The following is a 25,628-nucleotide window of genomic DNA, read 5'->3' as shown; positions in this document are numbered from 1 at the left end:
GATATTGAGTTGCCTTAGTATTTGAACCATCGTCAAGATCTAGCTGGCCATGGCCTTGCTATCCTATTTCACGAATTTCATTTGACTTTATTTGGTTATATAACTAACTATTTGGGATATAACTTATCTGATTGGCAATATCTACCCCAACATGCCTTAGGTCATTGATGAACAATGTATGTAGTTTAAATGGCAATATCTATCCCCCATGCCTTGGGTCATTGATGAAGATAGTGTGTAGTTGTTAAATTATGGTATGTTCTATGCTTAAAATCAATTTACTTCAAATCTAATATCAATTTCCAGTGTTGAAATCACATCAACATGATAGTAAAATGCAGATAGAATATAAATGTAAATGTAAACAACAGAAGACAAGCCAAGACAAGAGACACACGATGTGGCACCAGCTAGGGACAAACCCCAATGCGGGGAAACCCTTCGATCAATTCTTCTATATTCTTCAATAATTCAGCAGAGAGAGAGAGATGGTACAATATCACAAATCTGTGATTTTACAACAGTAGCAATAAAACCCTAACCAGCAAAGTCAAAGCTGGTCAAACAACTCCCAAATGACCTCAAGTCAACCTAGGAGAACTCGGCCTCCAATTGCATTAGTAAGCAGCCCAAAACAGTCAATGAAAGGTGGTCAAACAACAATCAACGAATCTACAACTCTGTAGTCAGCCCTACCTAGTCAACACTGGTCAAATCTATGGTCAAATAGGTCAACGCTTGGCTACCCAGCAATGCGGCTAGCCTAGGAGAGGTTGCCCAACCCAAAACCGCAGTCAAACCTCCTCTTCGCTGGTCAACATAGTCAAATGTAGCCCTGCTGCTCCACGGTCAACCCTAGGTCAACGCTGCACTAAAAACAGACCTGTGTCCTTCCTTCTCCCACGTGTGAGTGTCTTCCTCCTCCTATGCATACCCCAAATAGACTAGGAGAGAGAGGAATGAGATGGTGAGATGAGTGTCATAATGCCTGTCCTCCTCCTTTTATATGCCACGTTGAGGATAAACTGGGAGTGAGAATGTTGATTTGGGGTAGCATCGGATGTGCTCTAGCCACGAAAATTGGTGGAGAGGTTAAAGCACATGAGATCTCCAATACCCAGAAAGGGTTTGGGCAGATTCTAAACAATTTAGGAGATATTAAAATAATTAATATTTTAATGAAGTCCTTAAGTCTAAACTTAGGGAAAATAAAATATTAATGGGAATTAATATGAAACTGTGTTAGAATGGTCCAAAAGACATGGATCAAGCCAGATCTAATCTTAGCCGTTGATTAGGGACTTAATCTCGGCCGTTGATATGTCAACAGGAAAAGTATAAGAGGAGGCTTGAGGGTCACTTGGAGGATACACTGGGGAGACCAGTGAGTTCAATTTCTGGAGCGGGGTTAGCTGAGAAATTGAACTAGTGATCTGGAGAGCAGTCAGGAGGCAGCAAGTACAGAACAGAGAGACAGGAGATCAACGTAGAGGTAGAAGAGAGAGACGCAGGGCCAGAGGAAGCCACGCAGAGGCAACAGAGACTGCACAGAGCCAACAAGGCCTGATACACAAAAAGCTAGAGAGGCTACGCAGAGCCTCAGTAGGCTGACGCAGAGGGTTTCAGGCCTACGCTGGATTCAGAAGAAGTGCTGGAAAATTTGTCTATCTGTGGGTAAGCCAGTTTAGCACCCTGTTGTACTAGAAAATTGTTGAATAATAAAACCCTCCCTTGCTGCACCGGTTTTCCCACATTGGGTTTTTCCAGGGACATTAGTCCAAAATAACTGTGTCAATGTATTGATTCTTGTGCATATGTTTGTCTCTGTATTACGGTGTGATATCTGCAACAATATTTATTTTAATGTTTGTTGAAGTAATTTCATGAATAACTTATGGTGAAATAAGTAGGAAAAATAAATTAGTTGCTGCAGTGATAGAATTTTCACATGGTATCAGAGGAAGTAATCAGAGACAGAAAGGAAAAATCATTTATGGGTCGAGACCACGATGCAGAGGCATCCACCTCAGGGGACTCACGAAGATTTTCAGAAGATTGCACAAGAGAAAGAGATTTCGATTTCTCTATGTTGGCTTCAAGGCTGGAAGAAGTGGCGTGCATGACTAGTGCTGCATCATCAGAAGTATGTATATAGACAGTGGAGCCTCGTGGCATATGACGGGAATCAGGTATGTTTCTCAGGATATCGAGAAGAGAAGATGAACTTTCAGATCACCATGGGGAACAAGGCAAAGTGTACTCCAGTAGGAAAGGGTACCATAGTTTTTCAGACAGAATCGGGAGAGCGGTTCTGTGCCACAAATGTGTTGCATGTACCAGGATTGGGGATGAACTTACTTTCTATGTCACAACGACAAGGCAAGGGCTATGGCGTCTACTTCATCAAGGAAAAGGTATACGTCAAACACCCGAGCTGGAAAAAGAAGTGCAGATCGGGATCAAAAGTAATTGGTTGTATAGGTTACAATTAGAATCACCAATGGCACTAATAGGCAGTCATGGGGACAAGGACTTAAACGAACTATGGCACAAAAGGATGGGTCACTTGCACCATGGCGCTCTGAGAATTCTCAGGAGCACTGTAACAGGAGTTCCTGATCTGAGTATGGAACGAGATGATGTATGCAGAGGATGCACTCTAGGAAAGTATGCTAAGGCGGCATTTCCTAGGAGCAAACACAGGGCCAAGAGTGTACTAGGATTGATACACTTAGATATCTGCTGACCTATGTCTGTCAAAGCTCTCAGCAGTGTCGAGTATTTCCTTACCTTCATTGATGACCACTCGAGGAAAACGTGGATTTATTTTCTAAAAACCAAGGATGAGCTTTTTTGTCGATTCAAGGAGTTCAAGGCTCTAGTGGAGAATCTGATTGGGAAGAAAATAAAAGTGTTGCGCTGAGATAATGGTGGAGAGTATGTCGATAAGGACTTCACTGATTATTGCACTAAGGAGGGCATCAAAAGAGAGTGGGTAGCTCCCTACAATCCGGAGCAGAATGGGGTGGCAGAAAAGAAAAACAAGACTATTGTAGAAGCAGTTAGGGCCATGCTATATGATCAGGATATGCCAAAATCCCCGTGGGCGGAAGCATGCAACACAACTGTCTACGTTCAAAATAGGACTCCTCATTGGACATTGGGCAAGATTACTCCAGAGAAAGTCTTCACTAGGAAGACGCCTGAAGTCAATGATTTCAGGATATTTGGGAGTCTAGCATATTGTCGCATACCTGAAGAAAAGAGGAAGAAGTTGGATCAGACTGCAGAAAAGCGATATCTAGTGGGATATAGTGAGAACGCCAAGGTATACAGAATCTATCTTCGAGGGAGCAGGAAGGTAGTAGTACGATGAGATGTAAAGTTCATGGAGGACAGAGCTTTTAGAATGTAATACCCATAAATTGGAAAACAGGGAACATGTAAATACTCATAAACTGGAAAACAGGAAGCTTAAAAACTTAATTTTTGCACTTACCTGAACTGCTAGCTGATCCCGTGCAGTTGACGATACTATTGATGTTGAGCTCCAATTACCCAGGGAGACCAATTCTGCCCAGCCTGATTGAGTAGAAGCTGGCTATTCCATCCAGCAAGCTTCTCACAGAAGCCCACTGTCCCCCGTGCCCAGAACCTCAGACGGACTAAAGCTCTTCCAATAGCAAATCTCTCTCACTGCTCAATTCCTCCTCTGGTTTCACTGCTGAATTCCCCCCCCCCAGTTCTCGGTTCATAAGTTCGGTTTTAACCACGGGCCTGGCGGTGGCCGCCCTCCCGCATGCAACCACCGCCTTCCCCTGTCCCGACATGCCTTCTACGCATACGGCTCTCTCTCCCTGCTGTCATATGCGCTCTGATATGTATCTTATGGGAATTAAATGTCCCCCTTGAATAAGGGTCCTTGATTTATATCATTTAGTTTCATAAAGTTTAACTTATATTTTACAAAGTTTCATTTATAATTATATGTTATAAAGTTAATTTATATATTTTGTAAAATTTAATATATATATATATTTTATAAAGTTTAGAATTATATTTTATAAAGTTTAATAAATTTATATTTATAAAACTTAAATAAATTTATTATTTAAAATTCATCACATTTGTTTTATTATAAAGTTTGAAACTTTATATAGTGGATCAATTTAGATGGGCCATTACATACACTCCCCCTTAGAAAAACTTCGTCCCGAAGTTGAAATTTTAAGTTTATGATTTTGATGGATAAATTTTACCCTATCCAAGTTCCCAAGCTATTCTAAAATCATCCTATCCTTCCTAATCTCTTCCGCTCCCATCCTATCCGTCCTCTACTGGAGTATGCCATGGCGTCAGTTTTACTGACCTAACCATTCATAAACTCTAAGGTGGCAGCGTCGATTATACCGATCTCATTCCCAATAGGCATCCGGCAGTCATCATCACACGTCTAGGGGAGCGTGATTCACACAGTCCTCCCATGACCCCAGGGTTCGGAGGATAAACGGTGGGCAACACCTCCACCCCTCCTAGTAGAATTTAGGATTAATACCCTTTCATAGAATCACTTGGAGCTTTAATTGTTCTGAGGTTCTGTCATCACGTGGTCATCCCGGTAACTGTCTATTACCTGCAATCATACACTTATCCATGCATCCGTAAAACGTGCATCGACATATTCAAGATAACTCACATATGATTCCCTTATTAATTCATTTATGATACTACAGTACAACATATTTTTCCATATTCCATGCATGTCTTTTGACTTTCATCTAGAATGTATTCACTTCCTGATTTCTATCCCATTCATCATATTGACATGTATAAATAAATCAGATCTATAATATCCAAATTTCTATCAGAAGAAAAATCATTCAACTGTCTTAACTTTACTTCGACAACTATAATTTAGTAAAATGAACCATATATATTGTTTTGGTATCCATGTACCAGCAGGAATTAAACATATATTATTCTGGTATCCATGTACCAGCAGGAATTAAACATATATTATTTTGGTATCCATGTACCAGCAGGAATTAAACATATATTATTCTGGTATCCATGTACCAGCAGGAATTAAACATATATTATGCCACAAAATTTCATGTTTATCCATAATTATTCAAAATGTTTTTGAGTCTCTGATTGTAGTGAAGTAAATATATACTAAACATAGTGTAAGGTTCTTCAAAATGGACATAAATTAGGGTATCTCTGGCATATGTCCTCCGTATTTTCCCAAGCTGCTGATCCAGGACTATACTTGTCCCAATGGACCCTAACTTGGTCCACCGGGCGGTTCCTCAGCTGTCGAACTCTACGTTCCAGTATACGTAACGGTTCGACCGTTACGATTCCCTTGATCCATACCTGAAGATCCCGCTATAGTAGGTTGATGCGCTGCTTGGTCGTTGCTTATTACTGCATGAATTCTATGATTATCTTGATTGTTTGATATTGGTCCCTCTCCAGTCCTATGCGACATATTCGACGAAGCTTCAGGGCAATCCCATTGAAAATGCGGTCCCCCACATCCCCAACAATTTAGCGGCATTGATCCTCTTGACTCAGGACGTGAATTTCAAGAGAACGAGCTTCGTCCTCTCATGCTGATTTCTCTCGAATTTCTACCTCTGCTGGCAGTCCCTTGAGATGACCATGACCTAGCGTTCGATGATTCCGAGGCTATAGTGTTTGCTGCCATGGGAGCTCTTGTTACAATATTTCTAGAGGTAGACCTGTTATCGTAAGGTGGCCTTGAGCTACCTCCGTTGATAAAGTTTCGAGGAGTCTTTCCAGGAAATCCTGATTGTAAAGGTTCTGCTAGCCCTATCTCTTTTCTGATTCCAAGGTGCTCTTCTGCATAACGACCATACTCAACCGCCTCGGCTACTGATGCCGGTTTCCATATGCTTACCAAGGCTCTAATGTGAGGATTTAACCCAAATATGAAGCGTTCAGCTTGACGTTCATCAGAATCTAAGTAGTGAATGTATTTTACTAGCTCCATAAACCTTATTTCGTACTCTTCCACCGCTTTATTTCCCTGAATTAATGTATGAAAGGCTCTTGCTCGCTGTTGTTGAAAGTATGGAGGTAAATACTTCGCGCGGAACCTTTCCTCAAACAGATCCCAAGGAACATTATCCGATGTAAGGTGCAGCTGCTTTTCCAGATTTCCCCACCAAATCAAGGCACTTTCCTTTAGTTGAAACACGGCAATTTTTGTTTTTGCTGAAGGCGAATATTCTCTTAACCTAAAGCACCGGTTCATCCCTTCCAACCATGCCTCAGCGCGTTCACCAGCTCGACCTCCCGAAAATTCTGGGAGTCTAATTTTCTGAAGCTCTCTAGAGATGTCTTCTCTCGATCTTCTGGGCTCCAAATTATTTGGTTCCGCTGAACTGGTGGCTACATGCTGAAATTCCTCTTTGTTTTTAGCCTTAGTTGATTCCTTTAATGTCTCCAATAAGGCTTCCAAAGAGTTCATTATCACAGTCAACTCTGGCGTTGGAGCGTTTGATGTTGACGGTGGTCTTGGTGGTGATGAAGGTGATGGGGATGATGATGGCGACGGTGGCGGCATTAATGGTGATGATGCTGCCTGGTCACGTCGTCGTCGCTCATACGTCCTTACCATTGTAATGGTTCCTGAACACACATAATAAAATTCCGTCAAATTTTGAGGTGGATAACCGAATTTTAACACACAATTTTCTTTTGCAACATCACATTCCTAAACGGGTATAGTTTTGCTATTTATACCCGCTAGGCGGATCTTACTGGTACCGAGGTCAAGGAGGGTGGTCTTGCGACCTCCTTGTCCTAATGCAGGGTATTCTATCCTAATATGAATAATGCAGAAGTAAGGTTATTAGCTCCAAAGGTAAGCCATCTAAGGTTTATTTACCTAATAACATCTACAAAATGAAAATGTTAGATGTCTCGTTACAATGCACATCGGTAACATACCTGTCATACCTCAATCTGACTATTACATTTTAAGGGGGTCATATATATCTATATCCCGAATATATTACTTGGATATGGGTTAAATCCATAAAAGAAGGGTTGTTTTGTTTCCATTTTAGATTAACCTTTAGCCGTCAAATTTACCATAGACATGTCCTGGTTTATGATTTCGATACTTTAATGGTTGATGCAAAACGCTTTTTGACTGTAATAGGATTTATAGAGGATTCATACACATTTATAATTCTAAAGTAACGAAATCCTTTTATTCACATTCAACACTGATGTACTTAGCAGTCCCAGGAGACTCATTTTATCTCTTCTTTACAAATCTGGAAATCACAGAAGCTCACCATATTCCAGATCTGCCCTAAGAACTAGAAGTCTAGATACACTGTTTTCATACCTAAATCCTAGACTAGAGTTTGAAGCTATAAAACTAGACTCAAGAGCAGATTTATATGTGTGTAAAAATCTGTCTGCCAAACAGATAACAGAACCTTGAGATCGTACCTTCATCACTGATCATTTTTAGCCCATAACACAAGTCATACTTATCATCCCATTTGAATAGGTTGATATATATATATACTGAGCTAAATGTCATTCAACCCAAGACCCATTTCATAGTACCATCTAGATGCATGCAAGTTGTAACTACGAATATTTTATGACCATGCTATTGACATACTATAAGATGAATTATATTTGTCATCAAGAAAATGTAACCCAATTTATTCAAGTGTCACGCACCAAAGGGTTATTCCATTAGTGTTTGTACCCTTAAGGGATTAGAGCATATATATAATTGTATCAGTTTATTTCATAAAATATTCTCCTAAACAGGATAGAATTTCTCCGAATGATTTATGGGTCTGGGAGATCTTATGTATTCTAGCCCCTCCACAAAATTTCGGAGCTAGAGCACATCGTATGCTACCCAAAATCAACAATATGCATCCTATGCATGTGGAATAACTTCATCTACCAGACTGTCATGGATAAGATAATTAGAATGAGAGCTTCTATATTTCTCTCATCATAACTTTCTCTTCTAGCTAACTCATCAAGCCTAGTTTCTAACCCAACGGTAACATACCACAACTTTTTAGAGTTAAAGCTTGTCTTTCTTTTGGGCTCCCCGACAGCATAAATTTTCTGATTTAACTTTGGAAATCCATCATTAACATATTCTGTGATTAAGTAAACATTTGATACCTGTATTTGGAAACTACAACCCCACCAACAATGTGGTCAGGTCAAGCCTTTTGGGCGACCATGAAACTACATCAACTTCCCAACCAAAATGTGGCTAAATTGACAACAAACTCCAAAAGTTTCACCAAGCCATTAATTGTTCTCTTGTATTCAGAGTAAAATGTTTCACGCATCCCCTTGAAAACCTGAGGTTTGGACATGCAATTTTCAATTTTTAAACTCCTCTTTATAGTCATGAGCAAAATGCTTTTTCAAAAGTAGCTCAAACAACAGGAGCCTTTCACAAGCAATTTCAATCAATAAGCCTTACACAGGAAATTCAGTCAACAATAAAATGCCTTAGACAAATAGTTTCAATCATTAAGGCCATCCTTACAAAATTTCAAACAACAAAATCAAGCTTTTCACGTGCAATTTCACAGAACTAGATAATTCCTAAATGCTGCAAACTGATCATTCCATGCAACAATTTGTCAAACCAAATAATACATTAAAAATCATATCAACTTTATTATTGTATCTGGTCATATTGGGATAACATCATTTATTGCCAATCACCGCAAGTTTTGTTACTCAAACCTATTTTTTGACTGTTGTTGATGTGGAAGCATTCATGACAAGTCAAAGTACGAATGTGAACAACACACACCATGGAGAATTCAAACAAGATCAAAAAATGAAGCATGGATGTAAGGCAAAGTGAAATAGCATGGGCACAGAAGAGCATGCTTGTGCAAAAACAGCTTGGAGCACTGTGGAGTAGCACACAATCAGAGGAAAAAGGCACACTAGAGAGATAGACCAAGTAGATGAAGAAAAGTGCAAAGGATGGATTCAGGCAAGAAGATAAGTCAATAGGATAAGTGTGGAGACAAAATAAAGCATGCAAACGGTGTGGTCCAGACATGAAGAATAGTGCGAGAATGAGCGCATGGATTAGCACCAAGAGAGATGGACAAAGTAGATGAAGGTGCAAAAGATGGAATTAGGCAATAAGATAAGTCAACATGATAAGTGTGGAGACAAAACCAAGCCTGCAAAACTAGTGCGGTCTGGAGATGAATAGTGCTAGAATGAGCACATGGCTTGGCACTGAGTGGAAACAGCACAAAAGAAAGATGAAATGATATGTGCTAAATGGATGGATTCAAACAATGAGACACAAAATATGAACAGGCAACAAGGAAGACAAAAATCTCAGGACAATTCCCTACGCTCCCAAAACGATTCATGTTGCTACCATACCACAGGAGAAGAAATTCGAAATTGCTTGTGGCAAGAAGCTTGAGAAAGCTTAGTAGATAGTAGAATTATTTTTCTTTTCAGTTAACGATATAGATTCAATAAGTTAGAATTATTTGTCTTTATTATGGCCCATTTTGTAAACATTCTATGAAAATTGAAGTTGAAACTGTTGACTGCATATTACAACTCTTTGGTCATGATGCTATGTTTCATTTCATGGTTGATATTATCTACTACAGTTTATTGATGACAAATGTTATATATGTTGAAACTTGAAACTTGAAGATTGATGTTATGATTGATCATTTGATGACAAAGCTATAACTTATAACTGCCAGATGCTTGATGTTAATTGAGTACTAAAAGGTTGATGTTAATGATATCATTAATCTACTACCATGATACCATGAGTAATGCCTTCCCCAATTCTCGAGCTATAGGTTCGTCACCGTCTAGGGCATCAAAACTGTCTACAGATTGACAAAGAGACAAACCCATGACTTAAAAAGGACGCTGTTTGGTAAAATCGATTAATAGGATAATTTGGATTCTAACACCGTGAAACTTCCTCAACATGCAAACTCAAACACTTTAAACTTATTATTTTCCTAATTCTAATTCTAATTAGATTAGAATCCAACGTATTGAAATGATCACTCACGTATTAAAAAAAAAACCGAGGCCATACGTGTTACAGGTAGAACGTCTTTTCCAACCTAAAATTCAAATTGCATTTCAAAGCTTGCACCTTAATTTTCGATTAGTTTAGAGTAATTGTGGTCCGGGCAATCGTGCTGATTTGGAGTAGAACCACGTAATTCAGGTCCTGATTGAAACGCGAATCCAACGACCTGGATTCTTCTTCCATCGAATTGACGCAAAGATTGCGCGAATGGAGTCAAACAGATATGGAGTGCAATTATATACTCTCCTTGTGGGCTCCTCACATAACTTGCGCCAGGCATATGGAGCTTAAATTTCGATTTGTCATTCGCTTGATAGCTCGTGAATGGTGGTCATCGAATACAAACTTTAAGATTGGCCTCGAGCCCGATATTTTGAGCAAAACATTGATGCCTCCTTGATTTCTTTCTCGGTGCATTGTATTGGCGCTACTTTGGGGGGTTGATGTTGTCGATTGGTGGATTCGTTGTATGGCTTGTAACTTGAAAATCCGCGCTAAAGCCCGATAATTTTGAAAGGCATCTGTAGTAAAAGATCCGTCCGAAAGCGAAGAAAAAAAAAAAAAAGAAATACTGTATCGCAGAAATTTGCCGCAAACGAAGGAAAGCAACAGCAGCGTCACACAAATTTGTCAGAATGTGGACCGTTCTGACTCTGTTTCAGATGCATATTCCGCAAAACCACCCAAACGTGCCAGGTCTCAAAGAGAATCTTCCGGAAATGAAGAGTCGGAGTGGAGTGTTTACGACCAAGACTACGAATCCTCAAGCATATACGGGTTAATAGAAATTCACAGCAATTTCGGTTTATTAATGGGTCACGTGTTCCATCCACGCTCACTTAACCAGGGATTTGAAATTCTAGCCGTCTGACAGACGCTTTATACGCTCAGACAGAGGTTTATACGAACGAAATTCTAGCTGTGCAGGGCCTGTGAGGTCCCGAAGGGTTTGAACGATAGCTCTGATACCATGTGTAATACCCATAAATTGGAAAACAGGAAACATGTAAATACTCATAAACTGGAAAACAGGAAGCTTAAAAACTTAATTTTTGCACTTACCTGAACTGCTAGCTGATCCCGTGCAGTTGACGATACTGTTGATGTTGAGCTCCAATTACCCAGGGAGACCAATTCCGCCCAGCCTGATTGAGTAGAAGCTGGCTACTCAATCCAGCAAGCTTCTCACAGAAGCCCACTGTCCCCCGTGCCCAGAACCTCAGACGGACTAAAGCTCTTCCAATAGCAAATCTCTCTCACTGCTCAATTCCTCCTCTGGTTTCACTGCTGAATTCCCCCCCCCTAGTTCTCGGTTCATAAGTTCGGTTTTAACCACGGGCCTGGCGGTGGCCACCCTCCCGCATGCAACCACCGCCTTCCCCTGTCCCGACACGCCTTCTACGCATACGGCTCTCTCTCCCTGCTGTCATATGCGCTCTGATATGTATCTTATGGGAATTAAACGTCCCCCTTGAATAAGGGTCCTTGATTTATATCATTTAGTTTCATAAAGTTTAACTTATATTTTACAAAGTTTCATTTATAATTATATGTTATAAAGTTAATTTATATATTTTGTAAAATTTAATATATATATATATTTTATAAAGTTTAGAATTATATTTTATAAAGTTTAATAAATTTATATTTATAAAACTTAAATAAATTTATTATTTAAAATTCATCACATTTGTTTTATTATAAAGTTTGAAACTTTATATAGTGGATCAGTTTAGATGGGCCATTACATAGAAGATCTCCCGAAATGCCTTCCGAGGAGCAGTCGAAAGAGGATCCGTTGGTCATGCCTCTTCAACCAACGGAAGTGAAGAATTCTTCCTTAGGTCAGGAAGATTCTTAGGATGAGGAGGAGGAGCGAACAGAAGCACCTGCTGGCAGAGGAAGAACTAGCAGGGAACTTTGTCAGATTCTGCGTGATGCAGAGAACTTCATCGGTGAGCCAAGGAACAGTAAGAGGGAGCGAAAACAACCAGACAGATATCAGGCGTTAGTAGCTCAGGATGGGGAGCCTGCCAGTTTCAAAGAGGTAGCTCAGCATCAGGTTTGGCTAGATGCGATGGTGGAGGAGTATAACTCCATAATGGTGAACGATGTCTGGGAGGTGGTGTCAAGGCCTCAAGACAGATCTGTGGTAGGTTCAAGATGGATCTACAAGATCAAATATGCTGCGGACGACAATGTTGAGAAATACAAGGCTAGGTTTGTGGCTAAGGGGTATGCTCAAAAGGAAGGGATTGACTATGAGGAAACCTTCGCCCCGGTAGCCAGGTATACATCTATTAGGACCGTGATATCTCTTGCAGCCTAGATGGGATGGGAGATCCATCAAATGGATGTCAAGACAACATTTCTGAACGGGGTAATAGAAGAAGAGGTATACATTGAACAACCAAAGGGCTTTGAAACTCATGAGAAGAAGTCTCATGTATGCAGACTGAACTTAACCTTGTATGGGCTGAAGCAGGCACCGAGAGCGTGGCATGGTCGAATAGATGGCTACTTGCAGAAGATGGGGTTTGTGAAGAGTGATGCGAATTTGAATCTCAACTATCTGGTCGTAGAGAACGAGCCACTTATCTTAGTATTATATGTGGATGATCTCTTTCTGACAGGATCATTCAGAATCATTGAGGACTGCAAGAAGAATCTAGCCATAGAATTCGATATGAAGGATATGGGACGAATGCACTACTTCCTACGGTTGGAAGTTTGGCAGCAGAAAGGAGAAATCTTCCTTGGGCAAGGGAGGTATGCTACAGAAATCCTGAAAAGGTTCGAGATGGGAGACTGGAGACATATGGCTACGCCAATGATCACCAACTGGAAGAAGATTGATGCATCAGAAGACAAGGATGTTGATCCCACCCTATACCGATAGCTCATAGGGTCCCTGATGTATCTGGTCAATACCAGGCCAGATATTTGCTATGCTGTCAACACCCTCAGTTAGTTCATGGTGGAACCAAAGAGGGCATGCTGGGCAGCAGTCAAACACGTTCTCAGGTTTTTACAGGGAACAGTTGATTATGGGCTCTTATACACCAAGGGGAAGGATATCAAGTTGAATGGATTTACTGATGTAGATTGGGCAGGAAGTTCATTGGATCGGAAAAGTACCTCTGGGTACTGTTTCAACATTGGATCAGGAATGACCTCTTGGTGCAGTAGGAAACAAAAGTCCATGGCTCTGAGCTCATCTGAGGCAGAATATATGGCAACAAGCACAACTTCGTGTGAGGCCATATGGCTTAGAAAACTGCTGGTGAAACTATTCAGAAGGAAAATGGAGGCGACTAGGATCATGTGTGATAATCGGAGTTGCATCAAACTCTCTGAGAATCTAGTATTTCATGATAGGTCGAAGCATATTGATATCCGATGTCACTTTGTCAGAGACTGTGTCCAATGAGGAGTTGTATAATTGAGTTACACTCCTACAGGAGAACAAGTGGCAGATATCCTCACCAAGGCCCTTGGAAAGTCAAAATTTGACTATTTCAGGGAAAAGATGGGGATGATAAACAACCCCTTTCAGAAGTAGTGTGTTAGTAGCATGAATGAAGAGGGAGTTGCAGTGCAGATGCAGTGTTGGGAGAAAGGACCAGCAACATCACAGATGCAGAGGGAGTTGCAGTGCGGATGCAGTGTTGGGAGAAAGGACTAGCAACAACACGGATGCAGAGGGAGTTGTCGTACAGATGCAGCAGTCGCAGTAGTAGAGCCATGGGCAGCAATATAGGATGCAACAATGCAGAGGATGTTGGGCAGGGAGGCTTAACATCAACACAGGGCCGATGCGGGATGATCAGGGTGATACTCAGTGAGGAGTATTACTAGAGCACAGTCCATGCTAAGAGGGAGTGTTGATTTGGGGTAGCATCGAATGTGCTCTAGCCATGAAAATTGGTGGAGAGGCTAAAACACATGAGATCTCCAATACCCAAAAAGGGTTTGGGTAGATTCTAAACAGTTCAAGAGATATTAAAATAATTAATATTTTAATGGAGTCTGTAAGTCTAAACTTAGGGAAAATAAAATATTAATGGGAATTAATATGACACTGTGTTAGAATGGTCCAAAAGACATGGATCAAGCTAGATTTAATCTTAGTCGTTGATTAGGGACTTAATCTCCGTCGTTGATATGTCAACAGGAAAAGTATAAAAGGAGGCTGGAGGGTCACTTGGAGGATACACTGAGGGAGACCAGTCACTTCAATTTCTGGAGTGGGGTTAGTTGAGAAATTGAACTAGTGGTCTGGAGAGCAGTCAAGAGGCAGCAAGTACGGAACAGAGAGACGGGAGATCAGCACAGAGGCAGAGGAGACAGACGCAGGGCCAGAGGAAGCCATGCAGAGGCAGCAGAGACTGTGCAGAGCCAACAAGGCTTGTGTACACAGGAAGCCAAAGAGGCTGCGTAGAGCCTCAGTAGGCTGTTGCAGAGGGTTTCAGTCTAACGCAGAGGGTTTCAGGTTGACGCAGAGGGTTTCAGGCCTACGTTGGATTCAAAAGAAGTGCTGGAAAATTTGTCTATCTGTGGGTAAGCCAGTTTGGCACCTTGTTGTACTAGAAAATTGCTGAATAATAAAATTCTCTCTTGCTGCACCAGTTTTCCCACATTGGGTTTTTCCCGGGACATTAGTCCAAAATAATTGTGTCAATGTGTTGATTCTTGTGCATATGTTTGTTTTTGTATTACAGTGTGATATCTGCAGCAATATTTATTTTAATGTTTATTGAAGTAATTTTATGAATAAATTATGGTGAAATAAGTAGGAAAAATAAATTAGTTGTTGCAGTGATAGAATTTTCACAAAGAAACACTGTTTTACTTGCTGGCTGACCTTGACAAATTGTCAAGAAATACAAATAAATTCATATCTCCATGAATACATGTCGAAATCAGATGATCGTTAGGTCAATCCTACACCTCTCGATGAGAGGAATCCAAGAAAAATATCAACTGCCATAAATGAGGTGACCCACATGGAGTTTGGTCCTAGTTTCCAATTTTAACACTCCCTCTCAACTAGGGAGAACTCTATCTGCTAATCCATCTGTCTGTCAGTACTATCTTTGCGATCAAATGCACTTCCCTGCACTGCTTTGCTCTGCTGAACTATGAAGAAGAAGAAATGATCGAGAATGTATCATACCATCCTCTACTGACCCGAAGTCAGTCCCAGATAAAAGAGAGTGTCTAATAGCACTCTTACTGATCCGAAATCAGTTCCAAATAAAGAGAGTGTCTCATACCACTCTTACTGACCTGAAGTCAGTTCCAAAAGAGAGTGAGTTATATCACTCTTACTGACCTGAAGTTAGTTCCAATTGATCCCAGATCAATGTCATCCTAGCATAGGGAGTACGGTAGATACACGATGCGTCCATCGGTACTACTATGGTCCCTATCCTCATTTCCCTACTCATTGGCCAGATGAGAGGTACTTCCCATGAGTCCCAGACTGCATGGGTAGGATGTCTCGGCAGGAGAAGGATGAACCACTCATCCTGCCTACATGTCACCACAGGGTATCACAGGGGAAGGTTGAATCATTCACCCTGTACATAGCGCACCACTAGGGGAGGGTGAGTCACCCTATGGTCGCTCGTCGCTCCAAGAAGTACCCCAAGCCCCCCGGAGCTCCCAGAGCTCAATGTATGTATCATATAGGACCCTCATAAGAGGGTCTCTCCACGACTCCTAGTCGTTCTTTGAAAGTCGGGAATTTGATCTTTCCCAGGGGCTTCGTCAGAATGTTGGCGACCTGCTCATCAGTCCTAATATGATGGAGCCTTATTGCTCCTCGTTGTACCATATCCCGGATAAAGTGGTACCTGATATCGATGTGCTTGGAGCAATCATGAAATACGGGATTCTCTGATAAACAAATCCCACTCTGGTTGTCGCAGAGGATCACGGTAGTATCCAGCATATGTCCAAACAGCTCACTGAAGAGCTTCCTCAACCAGACAGCCTCATAGGATGCCATACTCGTAGCAATGTACTCTACCTCAATGGTGCTCAAAGCCACTGACTTCTGTTTCTTGCTCATTTAGGATATCGAAGCAGAACCCAAAGAGAAACAACACTCGAAAGTGCTCCTTCGGTCCACCACACTGCGTGCCCAATCAGCATTAGAATATCCATGTAGCCTTACATCTTCGGCAGTGTATCTCAACCCATGAGTGATTGTGCCCCGAAGATATCTCAGAAGATTCTTGGCACCAATCCAATGTGAGTGATGAGGCTCAACTAGATATTGGCTCAATGTGTTGACTGCAAAACATATATTCGGACACGAGTTCACCAAGAACATCAATGCTCCTATGAGTTGACGATACTCAGAAGCATTACCCAATATAGGTCTGGCAACACTACCGCATAACTTCTTGAAGTTAAGCTCCATTGGGGTAGTCACGGGCTTGCAGTTTACCATACCAAATCTCTCCAATATCTTCACCACATATTTTCCTTGAGGTAGGAAAATTTCTCCTGGCTTTTTCCAGACTTCTAGCCCTAGGAAATAGTGCATCAGTCCTAGGTCTTTCATCTCAAATTCAGAAGCCAACTCCCTCTTACATTTGTGAATGAGAGGGTCTGCACCTGTCAGAAAGAGGTCGTCAACATACAACACCAGTATGAGAGGCTTATCATCTTCAACCTTAAAGTAAAGGTTTGGATCGACTTCACTCCTAGTGAATCCCAGCTTCATCAAGTAGCTATCGATCCTCTCATACCAAGCTCAAGGTGCTTGCTTCAGCTCATAGAGAGCTTTCTTCAACCTGCATACATGAGATTCCTGATTATGAATCTCAAACCCCTCGGGTTGTTCCACATAGACTTCTTCTTTAATCAAACCATGCAAGAATGCGGTCTTGACATCCATCTGATGTAGGTTCCATCCTTGCAAAGCGGCAAGGGCTATGATCGAGTGGATGGTGGTGTATCAGGCAACAGGTGCAAATATCTCATCATAATCCACACCTTCCTTTTGAGAGAAGCCTCGAGAAACAAAGCGAGCCTTGTACTTTTCAACACTCCCATCAGCTCCATGCTTGATTTTGTAAAGCCATTTCAAGGTGACAACTGTTTTGTCCTGGGGTCTGGGAACCACATCCTAGACATTGTTCTTCATGATGGACTCGTATTCTTCATTCATAGCATCCTTCCATACTTGATGCTTCACGGCTTCTTCGAATGATGAAGGCTCATTTTGAATGATGGTGCTCATAATAGTCAAGTATCCCTAATACTTGGTCAGCTTCTTACTTTCACGGAAAGTCCCTCTGGGTGCAATATGTCTCTCGGCATCTTCAAGAGTCCCCCTAAGCCATGAGGGCCTCTTCCTAGAAGAGGAAGGCTCTTGCGGAGGGGGATCAATAGGATCCATAGGTTCTTCCACATTGGGCATCATCTCATCTTCCTTCTCATCTGGCTTCCTAGTGTTAGCTTCTTTAACTTTCCTAAGAATGGGAAGATTGTCAACCTTGCTAAAGGCCATATCTTCGTCAAAGGTGACATCATGACTTATCTCGACTTCCCTTTGACCAGCCACATAGATTCTATAGCCCTTAGAATTTTCGCTATAGCCCACAAAGATTCCCTTCTTTCCAGATGCACCCAATTTGCTTCTTTTCTCTTTCGGCACATGAAAATATACGAGACTTCCAAAAATTCTAAAATGAGAGACATCAAGTTTCTTACCAGTGAACATTTCTTTGGGAGTCTTGGAATCCAATGCTTGATGAGGGCATCGGTTTTGAACATATACGACGGTGTTCACAGCTTCGGCCCATAGAAACTTTGGAAGCCTTTGATCATGGAGCATGGCACAAATGGCTTCCACAATTGTACGATTCTTCCTTTCCGCCACACCATTTTGCTCAGGAGTGTATGGTGTTGTGGTCTCCCTCTTAATGCCAGCTTCTTTGCAAAAGTCATGGAACTCATTGGATTCATACTCGGTCCCATTATCAGTCCTTAAAATCTTGATCCTCTTCTCAGTTTGATTCTCGATCAAGGCTTTGAAGTGACGGAACCAGGAGAACACTTCATCCTTCTTTTTCAAGAAGTATATCCAAGTCTTGTGAGAATAATCATCTGTAAAAGTGAGATAATATAGATATCCTCCCAACAAGTTCACGAGCATCATACTAGATATGTCTTAGTGAACCAACTGCAAAATGTTAGAGGTCTTGCTATGGCTTGAGGGGAATGGTCCCCTTTTGAACTTTCCTTCAGCGCATCCCAGACATACACCTTCATGCTCTACTTTGAACTCGAGCATCCTTGTCACCATCTGTCTCGCAGCGGGTAGAGCCTTGTAATGAAGGTGGGCAAACCTTCGATGCCATACTTTAGACTGTAGAGTTGTGTCGCAAGACATGACTCCCAACGAACTTCCTCCAACTTGATGTAAAGAGTCAACTTGGAACCCAAGAGTGAAAGCATCTTTAAAACTCTTTTTCCACACATGTACCTTGCCATTGGTGAAGGCCACCTTGTAGCCTTTGTCTTCCAAGTGCCGAAATGGACACCAGGTTCTTCTTGAGATCAGGTACATATAAGACTTCTTGCAAATGAATTGTGTTACCCTGATTTAATTGATGAGTAACATTCCCTACACCCTTTACGGGATAGCTGGAATTGACTCCAAGAATAATCTCCAAGTTTGTCTCCTTTTCTATTAGATTGGAGAGAGCTTCCTTGTAACCAGTGAAGTGCCTTGAAGCACCACTATCAATAAGCCAATTGCCCAACGAAGTCGGAGGAGAGGTAGTGGAGAGGGCCGCTATCAGATAATATTCCTCTTGCTTATTGTTAACAACATTTGATTCATACTTGGAGTTCCTTGCTTTCTTGGAGGGTTGACCACTTCCTTGATTTCCTGCATTCCTCTTTCCTTTGCCATTGAACCTGCCATTCCTTTGATTGTGGTTGGAGTTGCCCTGGGAGTGATTTTGATCATCATCATGTGATGTGTCCTTTCTATTTGGACACTCCCTCACATAGTGGCCAAATTTATTGCAAGCGAAGCATCTTCCCTTCCTTCCACCCTTCGATCCGGTCTTTCCTTTGAAGTGACCTTTAGACCCAAAATTATTTCTCCTTTTGGCATGAGAGGAGAAAGCAGTGGGGTTGCCTTTGCTTGAAGGCATTTCTTGCTCCACCATCCTTGTCTCTTCTTGAATGCATCTCGACATCAATTCTTCAAATCCCAGAATTCGATCATTGTTGAGAAGAGTGGTTCTAAATATATACCATTTGGATGGGAGCCCTCCAAGGGTAGTGATAGTTAGTTCCCTGTCAGGAATGACTTCTCCAATTGATAGGAGATCATTCTTGATCTCAGTGATCCTTAAGAAGTAGGATTGAATATCTTCGTCCTTGCCCTTCTTAATATCCTTCAACTTATTTTTGAGGAACAAAACTTGATTTGCATCACTAACTTTAAACAAGCTTACCAGTCTATCGTAGATCTCCTTGGAGGTGTTCAACTCGGAAATGTAGGCCACCAGACGCTTGTCAATTGAGTCTCGGATGATCTTCTTCGCTTTGACTTCACCCTTAGTGTACTTGTTCCTTGTAGCAGCCGGTGCATTTGATGGAGGCTTCGAAATTCTGCCCCTCACATAGTCCAACACTTCTTGCTCTTCCAATGTCAGATCAAGAGACATTTTCCATCCGTGATAGTCAGACTTCTCACGGAGCTTGTCTTCGGCCGGGAAGTGTGATGAGGAACCCATGAAGCCTTTTTGATTTTTCCAACTATCTTCGATGATTGCTCTTTCTCTTGTTTGGGCTTTGTCTTCACCTCACCTCTGATACCATGTTAAATTATGGTATGTTCTATGCTTAAGAGCAATTTACTTCAAATCTAATATCAATTTCCAGTATTGCAATCACATCAACATGATAGTAAAATGCAGATAGAACATAAATGTAAACAACAGAAGACAAACCAAGACAAGAGACACAAGATGTGGCACTAGCCAGGGACAAACCCCAATGCGGGGAAACCCTTTGATCAATTCTTCTATATTCTTCAATAATTCAGCAGAGAGAGAGATAGTACAATATCACAAATCTGTGATTTTACAACAACAGCAATAAAACCCTAACCAGCAAAGTCAAAGCTGGTCAAACAGCTCCCAAATGACCTCAAGTCAACCTAGGAGAACTCGGCCTCCAACAGCAATAGTAAGCAGCCCAAAACAGTCAACGAAAGGTGGTCAAACAGCAGTCAACAGATCTGCAACTCTGCGGTCAGCCCTAACCAGTCAACGCTGGTCAAATCTGTGGTCAAACAGGTCAACGCTTGGCTGCCCAGCAATGCGGCTAGCCTAGGAGAGGCTGCCCAACCCAAAACCGCAGTCAAACCTCCTCTTCACTGGTCAACGCAGTCAAATGTAGCCCTGCTGCTCCACGCTCAACCCTAGGTCAACACTGCCCTAAAAACAGACCTGCGTCCTTCCTCCCACGTATGAGTGTCTTCCTCCTCCTATGCATACCCAAATAGACTAGGAGAGAGAGGAATGAGATGGTGAGATGAGTGTCATAATGCCTCAAGGTCTCCTCCTTTTATATGCCACGTTGAGGATAAACTGGGGGTGAGAAACACTGTTTTACTTGTTGGCCGACCTTGACAAATTGTCAAGAAATACAAATAAATTCATATCTCCATGAATACATGTCGGAATCGGATGATCGTTAGATCAATCCTACACCTCTCGATGAGAGGAATCCAAGAAAAATATCAGCTGCCATAAATGAGGTGACCCACATGTTGTTTGGCCCTAGTTGCCAATTTTAACAGTGGTTTAGCTCAGTGGTTCCACTTTTGATATGCAAGAGAAATGTAATAATTAAATATAACTAAAAATAAGGTATGATTAAAATCAGGCAGGGCATTGGTCAAATTGGGTTTCTTCCAAGGAAACTACTTTGGAAGTGTCTTTTATGGGCTTAAATGAGTCTGGGCAGTGAGTGCAATTATCTGCCAATGCTTAGCAAGCTTTACAACATCTGATTTCTATAGAAAACGAAGGAAAACATTCCATGTAACTTATTGCTCCGTCAACTTGGCTGTGTTGTTTGATGTTTAATAGCCATTTGGCTTGTGTTATTTTGCAAAACAGTTTTCTCTCTATTCCTGATGTAATCAGAACCCAGGAGCGAAATTAATTGAGTTCGATTTCTTACATACTCCTCAACTATTATTTCATTTGTTTAGCTAAATTAATCTGGGCACCAACTGGGATTCTCTGCCTCTGTTCTCCAAGCTCTTCAAAATTTATATTTCATAGAAACAGAACAAAAAGATTCTGGACAGTTTATTGCTATATTGGCTTGTTCTTTTTCATTGTTTGGTGTTTGTATTTCCTGCATTTGGCTTGTGTTTATATTGCATTTCAGCCTTATTTACATTCTGATGCCACACACTAAGTCACCGGATTCGCCGTATTTAATCTATAAAATTCGAAATTCGCCGTATTTAAAGCTCATTCGAATTTGTTCGTTCCAGTTTGGCGTATTTAATGGCGTATTCGAATTTTTGTCGAATAAATTCGACATTAAAATCGATGAAATTCGTTAATATGCGTTAAAATTCGTTTTTTTCGGGTATGTTTTGCTGTTTTAGGCTTTAGCTTAGGTTTACTGTTTACTGTTCTATTCGCTTTGATGGTTACATGGTACATCATATTTTGGTTGGTGATCAAATGGTATCTTTCAGAAATTTTCATTATTTCTTTGTCAATATGGTTGACTCATTAGAAATTTTCATGTGCTACATAACTTGCTGATTTTTCCTATACATTTCAAGCTTTTCATCGAATTATGCTTTGACTCCATTATTAATATGATTTCTAACAATAAGATAGTCTTTATAAGTGTATAAATCTGCCCTCTATCTTTAATATACATTTTTTTTTTCGAATTTCTATATGTCGAATTTTATGTCGAATTTTATCGACAAAATTTGAGTTGCCGAACTTTATTCGAATTTCAAGGTCCTCGAACTCGAACTCGAACTCGAACCTGGTGACTTAGGCCACACATTGTTGCCACTACCATGCTTTTACTCTTTAACTGATATGCATGGACTGCAGGCTAAGAGAATCTTAGAAGTTTCTTTCCTAGCAAACTCAAAGCTTGAGTATTGTCATCTTTGTAGGAAAATGTTGAAATTGGATTTGTATTAATCTGGTTAAGTGACCAAAAATTGTTCAATGGAACTGGAAGACAACTTAGCAGGTAAGGTACATCCAGTACGGGAGTGCATGATGCATCTCCCAGGAAAAATATATATAAACCAAGTATAATTGTAAAACAATAAAAAGGACGAAAACAAAAGAAAGAGAGACTAAAATATGTCATTACAATGGAAGGCAGCCTATTTTGGTGTGTAATTTGCAAAACCCAGCCCAGCTATTTGGGGCCTAGTAGTGGCTTCACCTAACTGGAATAAACTGAGACAAAGTGAGGCGAAGACTAGAGAACAGTTAGCCATCCTATATAACATTCTGGTCACCCATATCGTTGTGAAAAATGGTTCTAGCTGTAGAATAATCTTGTGGTGGAGAAGCCAGGCTTGTCTTCTCTCTGCTCTTCGGTAATCTGTTTCCCATGTTCCTGAATTTGTAGTCCTAGTAGTGCTGATGTTCTTTGCAGCTTTGGGATATGGATATTATGTTAATCATTTTAAGGCCACAAACTATTACAATGAGTCTAGTCAACCCAGAATATCATTACAAAAAAAATTATTAACATAATATTTGGAGTTTGAACTTCTCCCGAACTGTGATTTTAGGGCTGAATCGATCTGAGGGGCATTTTGCTTATCCTTTAGATAGATGTGGGCTGACTTTGTATGTAGTATTTTTGATGTTAATATGAGAAGCATTCTTTTAAAACAAAAATGTGGTTAATCATGAAAAGAAAGAACTATGATATTTGCTCCCTCTTTCTATGAGGTTTTGCTGTCTTTGTTTAAAACAATTTAGATGGTCTAGCTCTCAGTATTGGAAATATTTACTTCATTCTTTTGTCATATGCCAGGGAAAATTCGAACCATAGGTGTCTGAAATGTTCTTTATAGTTATTACTGGCAAAAAGATGAATAACTTTTCTAGTTTGATTAATATAACTTATTGATTTTCCTTGCACTTCTTTATGGACTGTCAGAATGGAATTGGCTCTTCCTTTTATTATATATCCAGTTTTTTCTGCAATAGATCTATTTGCAATTTATCGGGGGCTCAAATATATCCATCTCTCGACATTAAATAAGGTGAGGTCATTATCTATTATTTTGAAGTATTAGATCTCTGTTTTCTGTTCATGTATCTTTTGCGACATTGACTTTGCAAAGTATCTAATGTCAAATTGAGATGTTTATAGGAAAAGCATTTCATGATATCTTACCTTGCAACCAACTGCAGTCAGTAAGTAGGATAGTATAAAGAGTGGCAACTCATATGCAGGCCAGGCTTGAAATTATAGCAGATAAATGGGTTCATTCAAGGACTGTTCCATCTACTGCAGAAGTGAGTACTGCAGAAGGCATGCAATTATTTAGAACATCGGGTTAGTGGATAAAATATTTATCTTTATTGGTTATTATCTGGTTGCTGCACGTTAGTTGTTATTTCAAAGACAGATTCTTTGAAATTGCTTAGTTTCAAGTTTCCTATCTCAGAAGTGCTAGTCTGAGTATGAGTTGTTCTGAAGTGAGAAGTATATAGTTGTGATTGAGCTGACATTTTTAGTTTGAATATTAGGGAACAGGAAATGGCCAGTGAGAATTGGATTTGTAAATCTAAGGGAGCAAAAGCCAGAGGTTATGGTATATATTATGCAGTCTGTGAGGAATGAAGATAGATACTTTCTCTGCTTGGAGTCTTGTTATGGTTTGATAAGGAAGCCAAAGGTCCCATCTATGAAATTCCTTGACTGCCTTTTTTTAACGTAATAGTTGAAATTCTTTGGACATATTACATTCTGGGGTTTCCAATCTTAATTTTGTTCTATTGCAGATGGGATTATTGCTGTGTTTGCATGAAAATGCAGTTGCAGCAGACATTGTTAAGGGGGTACTCCAGGTATAGAGAGAACTTAGCATCTGTCCAGTTCAAATATATGTAGATTCCAAATTGCAGATATGGTTTGCATGGATTAATGTACAGTGATATCTGTGATTATATGCCTTTATTTCAAGTGTGCTGAAACAATAGTTTTGTCATTTGCAATAAATGTATATCACCATTGCCCAACGTAGTAGGTATAGCCAAGGGTTAAGGTTTTCGTAAATATTTGGGGACGTGATGTAGTCAGTGGAGCTTAAAAGTGTTGGAAACCGGGAGGTTTTTCATCTTATCATTAGATTTCGATTACATGATAATTACTTGTGAGTTTGTTTAACATTTTTATTATTATGTTTTCTTTCTTCATCAAGCAATTACCATAAAACATGAAGATCACAGAAGACAATAGAACACAAGATATAGGCTCCAAGCTAGGGAAAACCCCTCCAAGGGGAAAACCCAAAAAATTCTCTTCTTATAGAATCAAATCAAATGAGATATCCAAGACCCAAAACCACAGAAAACTTCCACCTCTAGATACCAAGTTAAGCATTTCTTCTTTCCAGCAGATCCATCAGCAAGAGAGCCAACAATAGGAGAAGTACCAAGGCAGATTTTCCACAAACCCTAGCTCAAGAAGAACTTCTTTCTTTCAAACTTCGGCCCTCCACCCCTTCTCTGCCTTCTCTTCGATATTTCAGATCACAAATCATCAAGTGTGTGTATCCAAATAATCTTCATCTTCCCACTATTTATATAGTTCAGACGGGTGTGAATAGATATGTCCATTGGGGCAAAACCGACTTGACATGTAGGCCAACTTGGCACCTAGAGGGGTTTCTGTCCCAAAATTACATTAAAAATTTCCCTTTCTTTTTCTTTTACAATAGGTCCAAAATAGGACTTTGACTCTTTGACTCAAAACCTAGAAGCATGAAGAACATGCTTTTCTAGAAAAATAATAATAATAATTTTTCTTTTTCTTTTCTTTTGTTTTTTACATAAAATACATAATGGTACAAATTATGAAGACCAAAACTAGTTACATTCTCCAACAAAAAGTTCATTGGAATGTGAGTCTTGACTGCAGGAATGTCTAAGTCTCTAAGATTCATATTCTCAGAATCAATTGGAAGGGATGATCGGTGTCTACTTCAATCTTGTTGCTCCTTTTCCTTTTCACATGCATCAAGCATGGCATATATTATCAAATTGGTGGGATGAATTTTGGGATTGGCTGAAGGTAGGGAAATATTTCAGTCAATGGTGGACATAAGGATGACATCAAATGGGCGGCAAGAAACAACATATAAACTAGAAAAAGCAAATTAAAACTATTCAGAGTGCCTTCATCCTGCTCTCCAAACCTTTGCCCTACTGTTTTAATCCTT

The 25,628-nt window shown here is 40.4% G+C and overlaps 1 protein-coding gene across 3 annotated transcripts in view; it reads left to right on the top strand.

The window, feature by feature from the left end:
• Positions 1-25,628, top strand: part of RUS4 (root UVB sensitive protein (Protein of unknown function, DUF647)) — a 258,710-nt gene that overhangs the window by 161,490 nt on the left and 71,592 nt on the right. For 2 of the 3 annotated variants that reach the window (XM_089422829.1, XM_089422840.1), the window contains exons 6-9: positions 23,339-23,444; positions 23,638-23,740; positions 23,935-24,083; positions 24,190-24,255. In XM_089422829.1, coding sequence (XP_089278955.1) covers positions 23,339-23,444; positions 23,638-23,740; positions 23,935-24,083; positions 24,190-24,255 — 424 coding nt within the window. The remainder of the gene's footprint in view (positions 1-23,338; positions 23,445-23,637; positions 23,741-23,934; positions 24,084-24,189; positions 24,256-25,628) is intronic. The other variant, XM_089422832.1, reaches the window with a different exon arrangement.

Source organism: Pinus tabuliformis, chromosome 6 (assembly GCF_031772625.1).
Source record: "Pinus tabuliformis cultivar Carrire ecotype Pingquan chromosome 6, CPIR1, whole genome shotgun sequence".
NCBI lineage: Eukaryota > Viridiplantae > Streptophyta > Pinopsida > Pinales > Pinaceae > Pinus > Pinus tabuliformis.
This window is presented reverse-complemented; position numbering and strand designations above follow the sequence as displayed.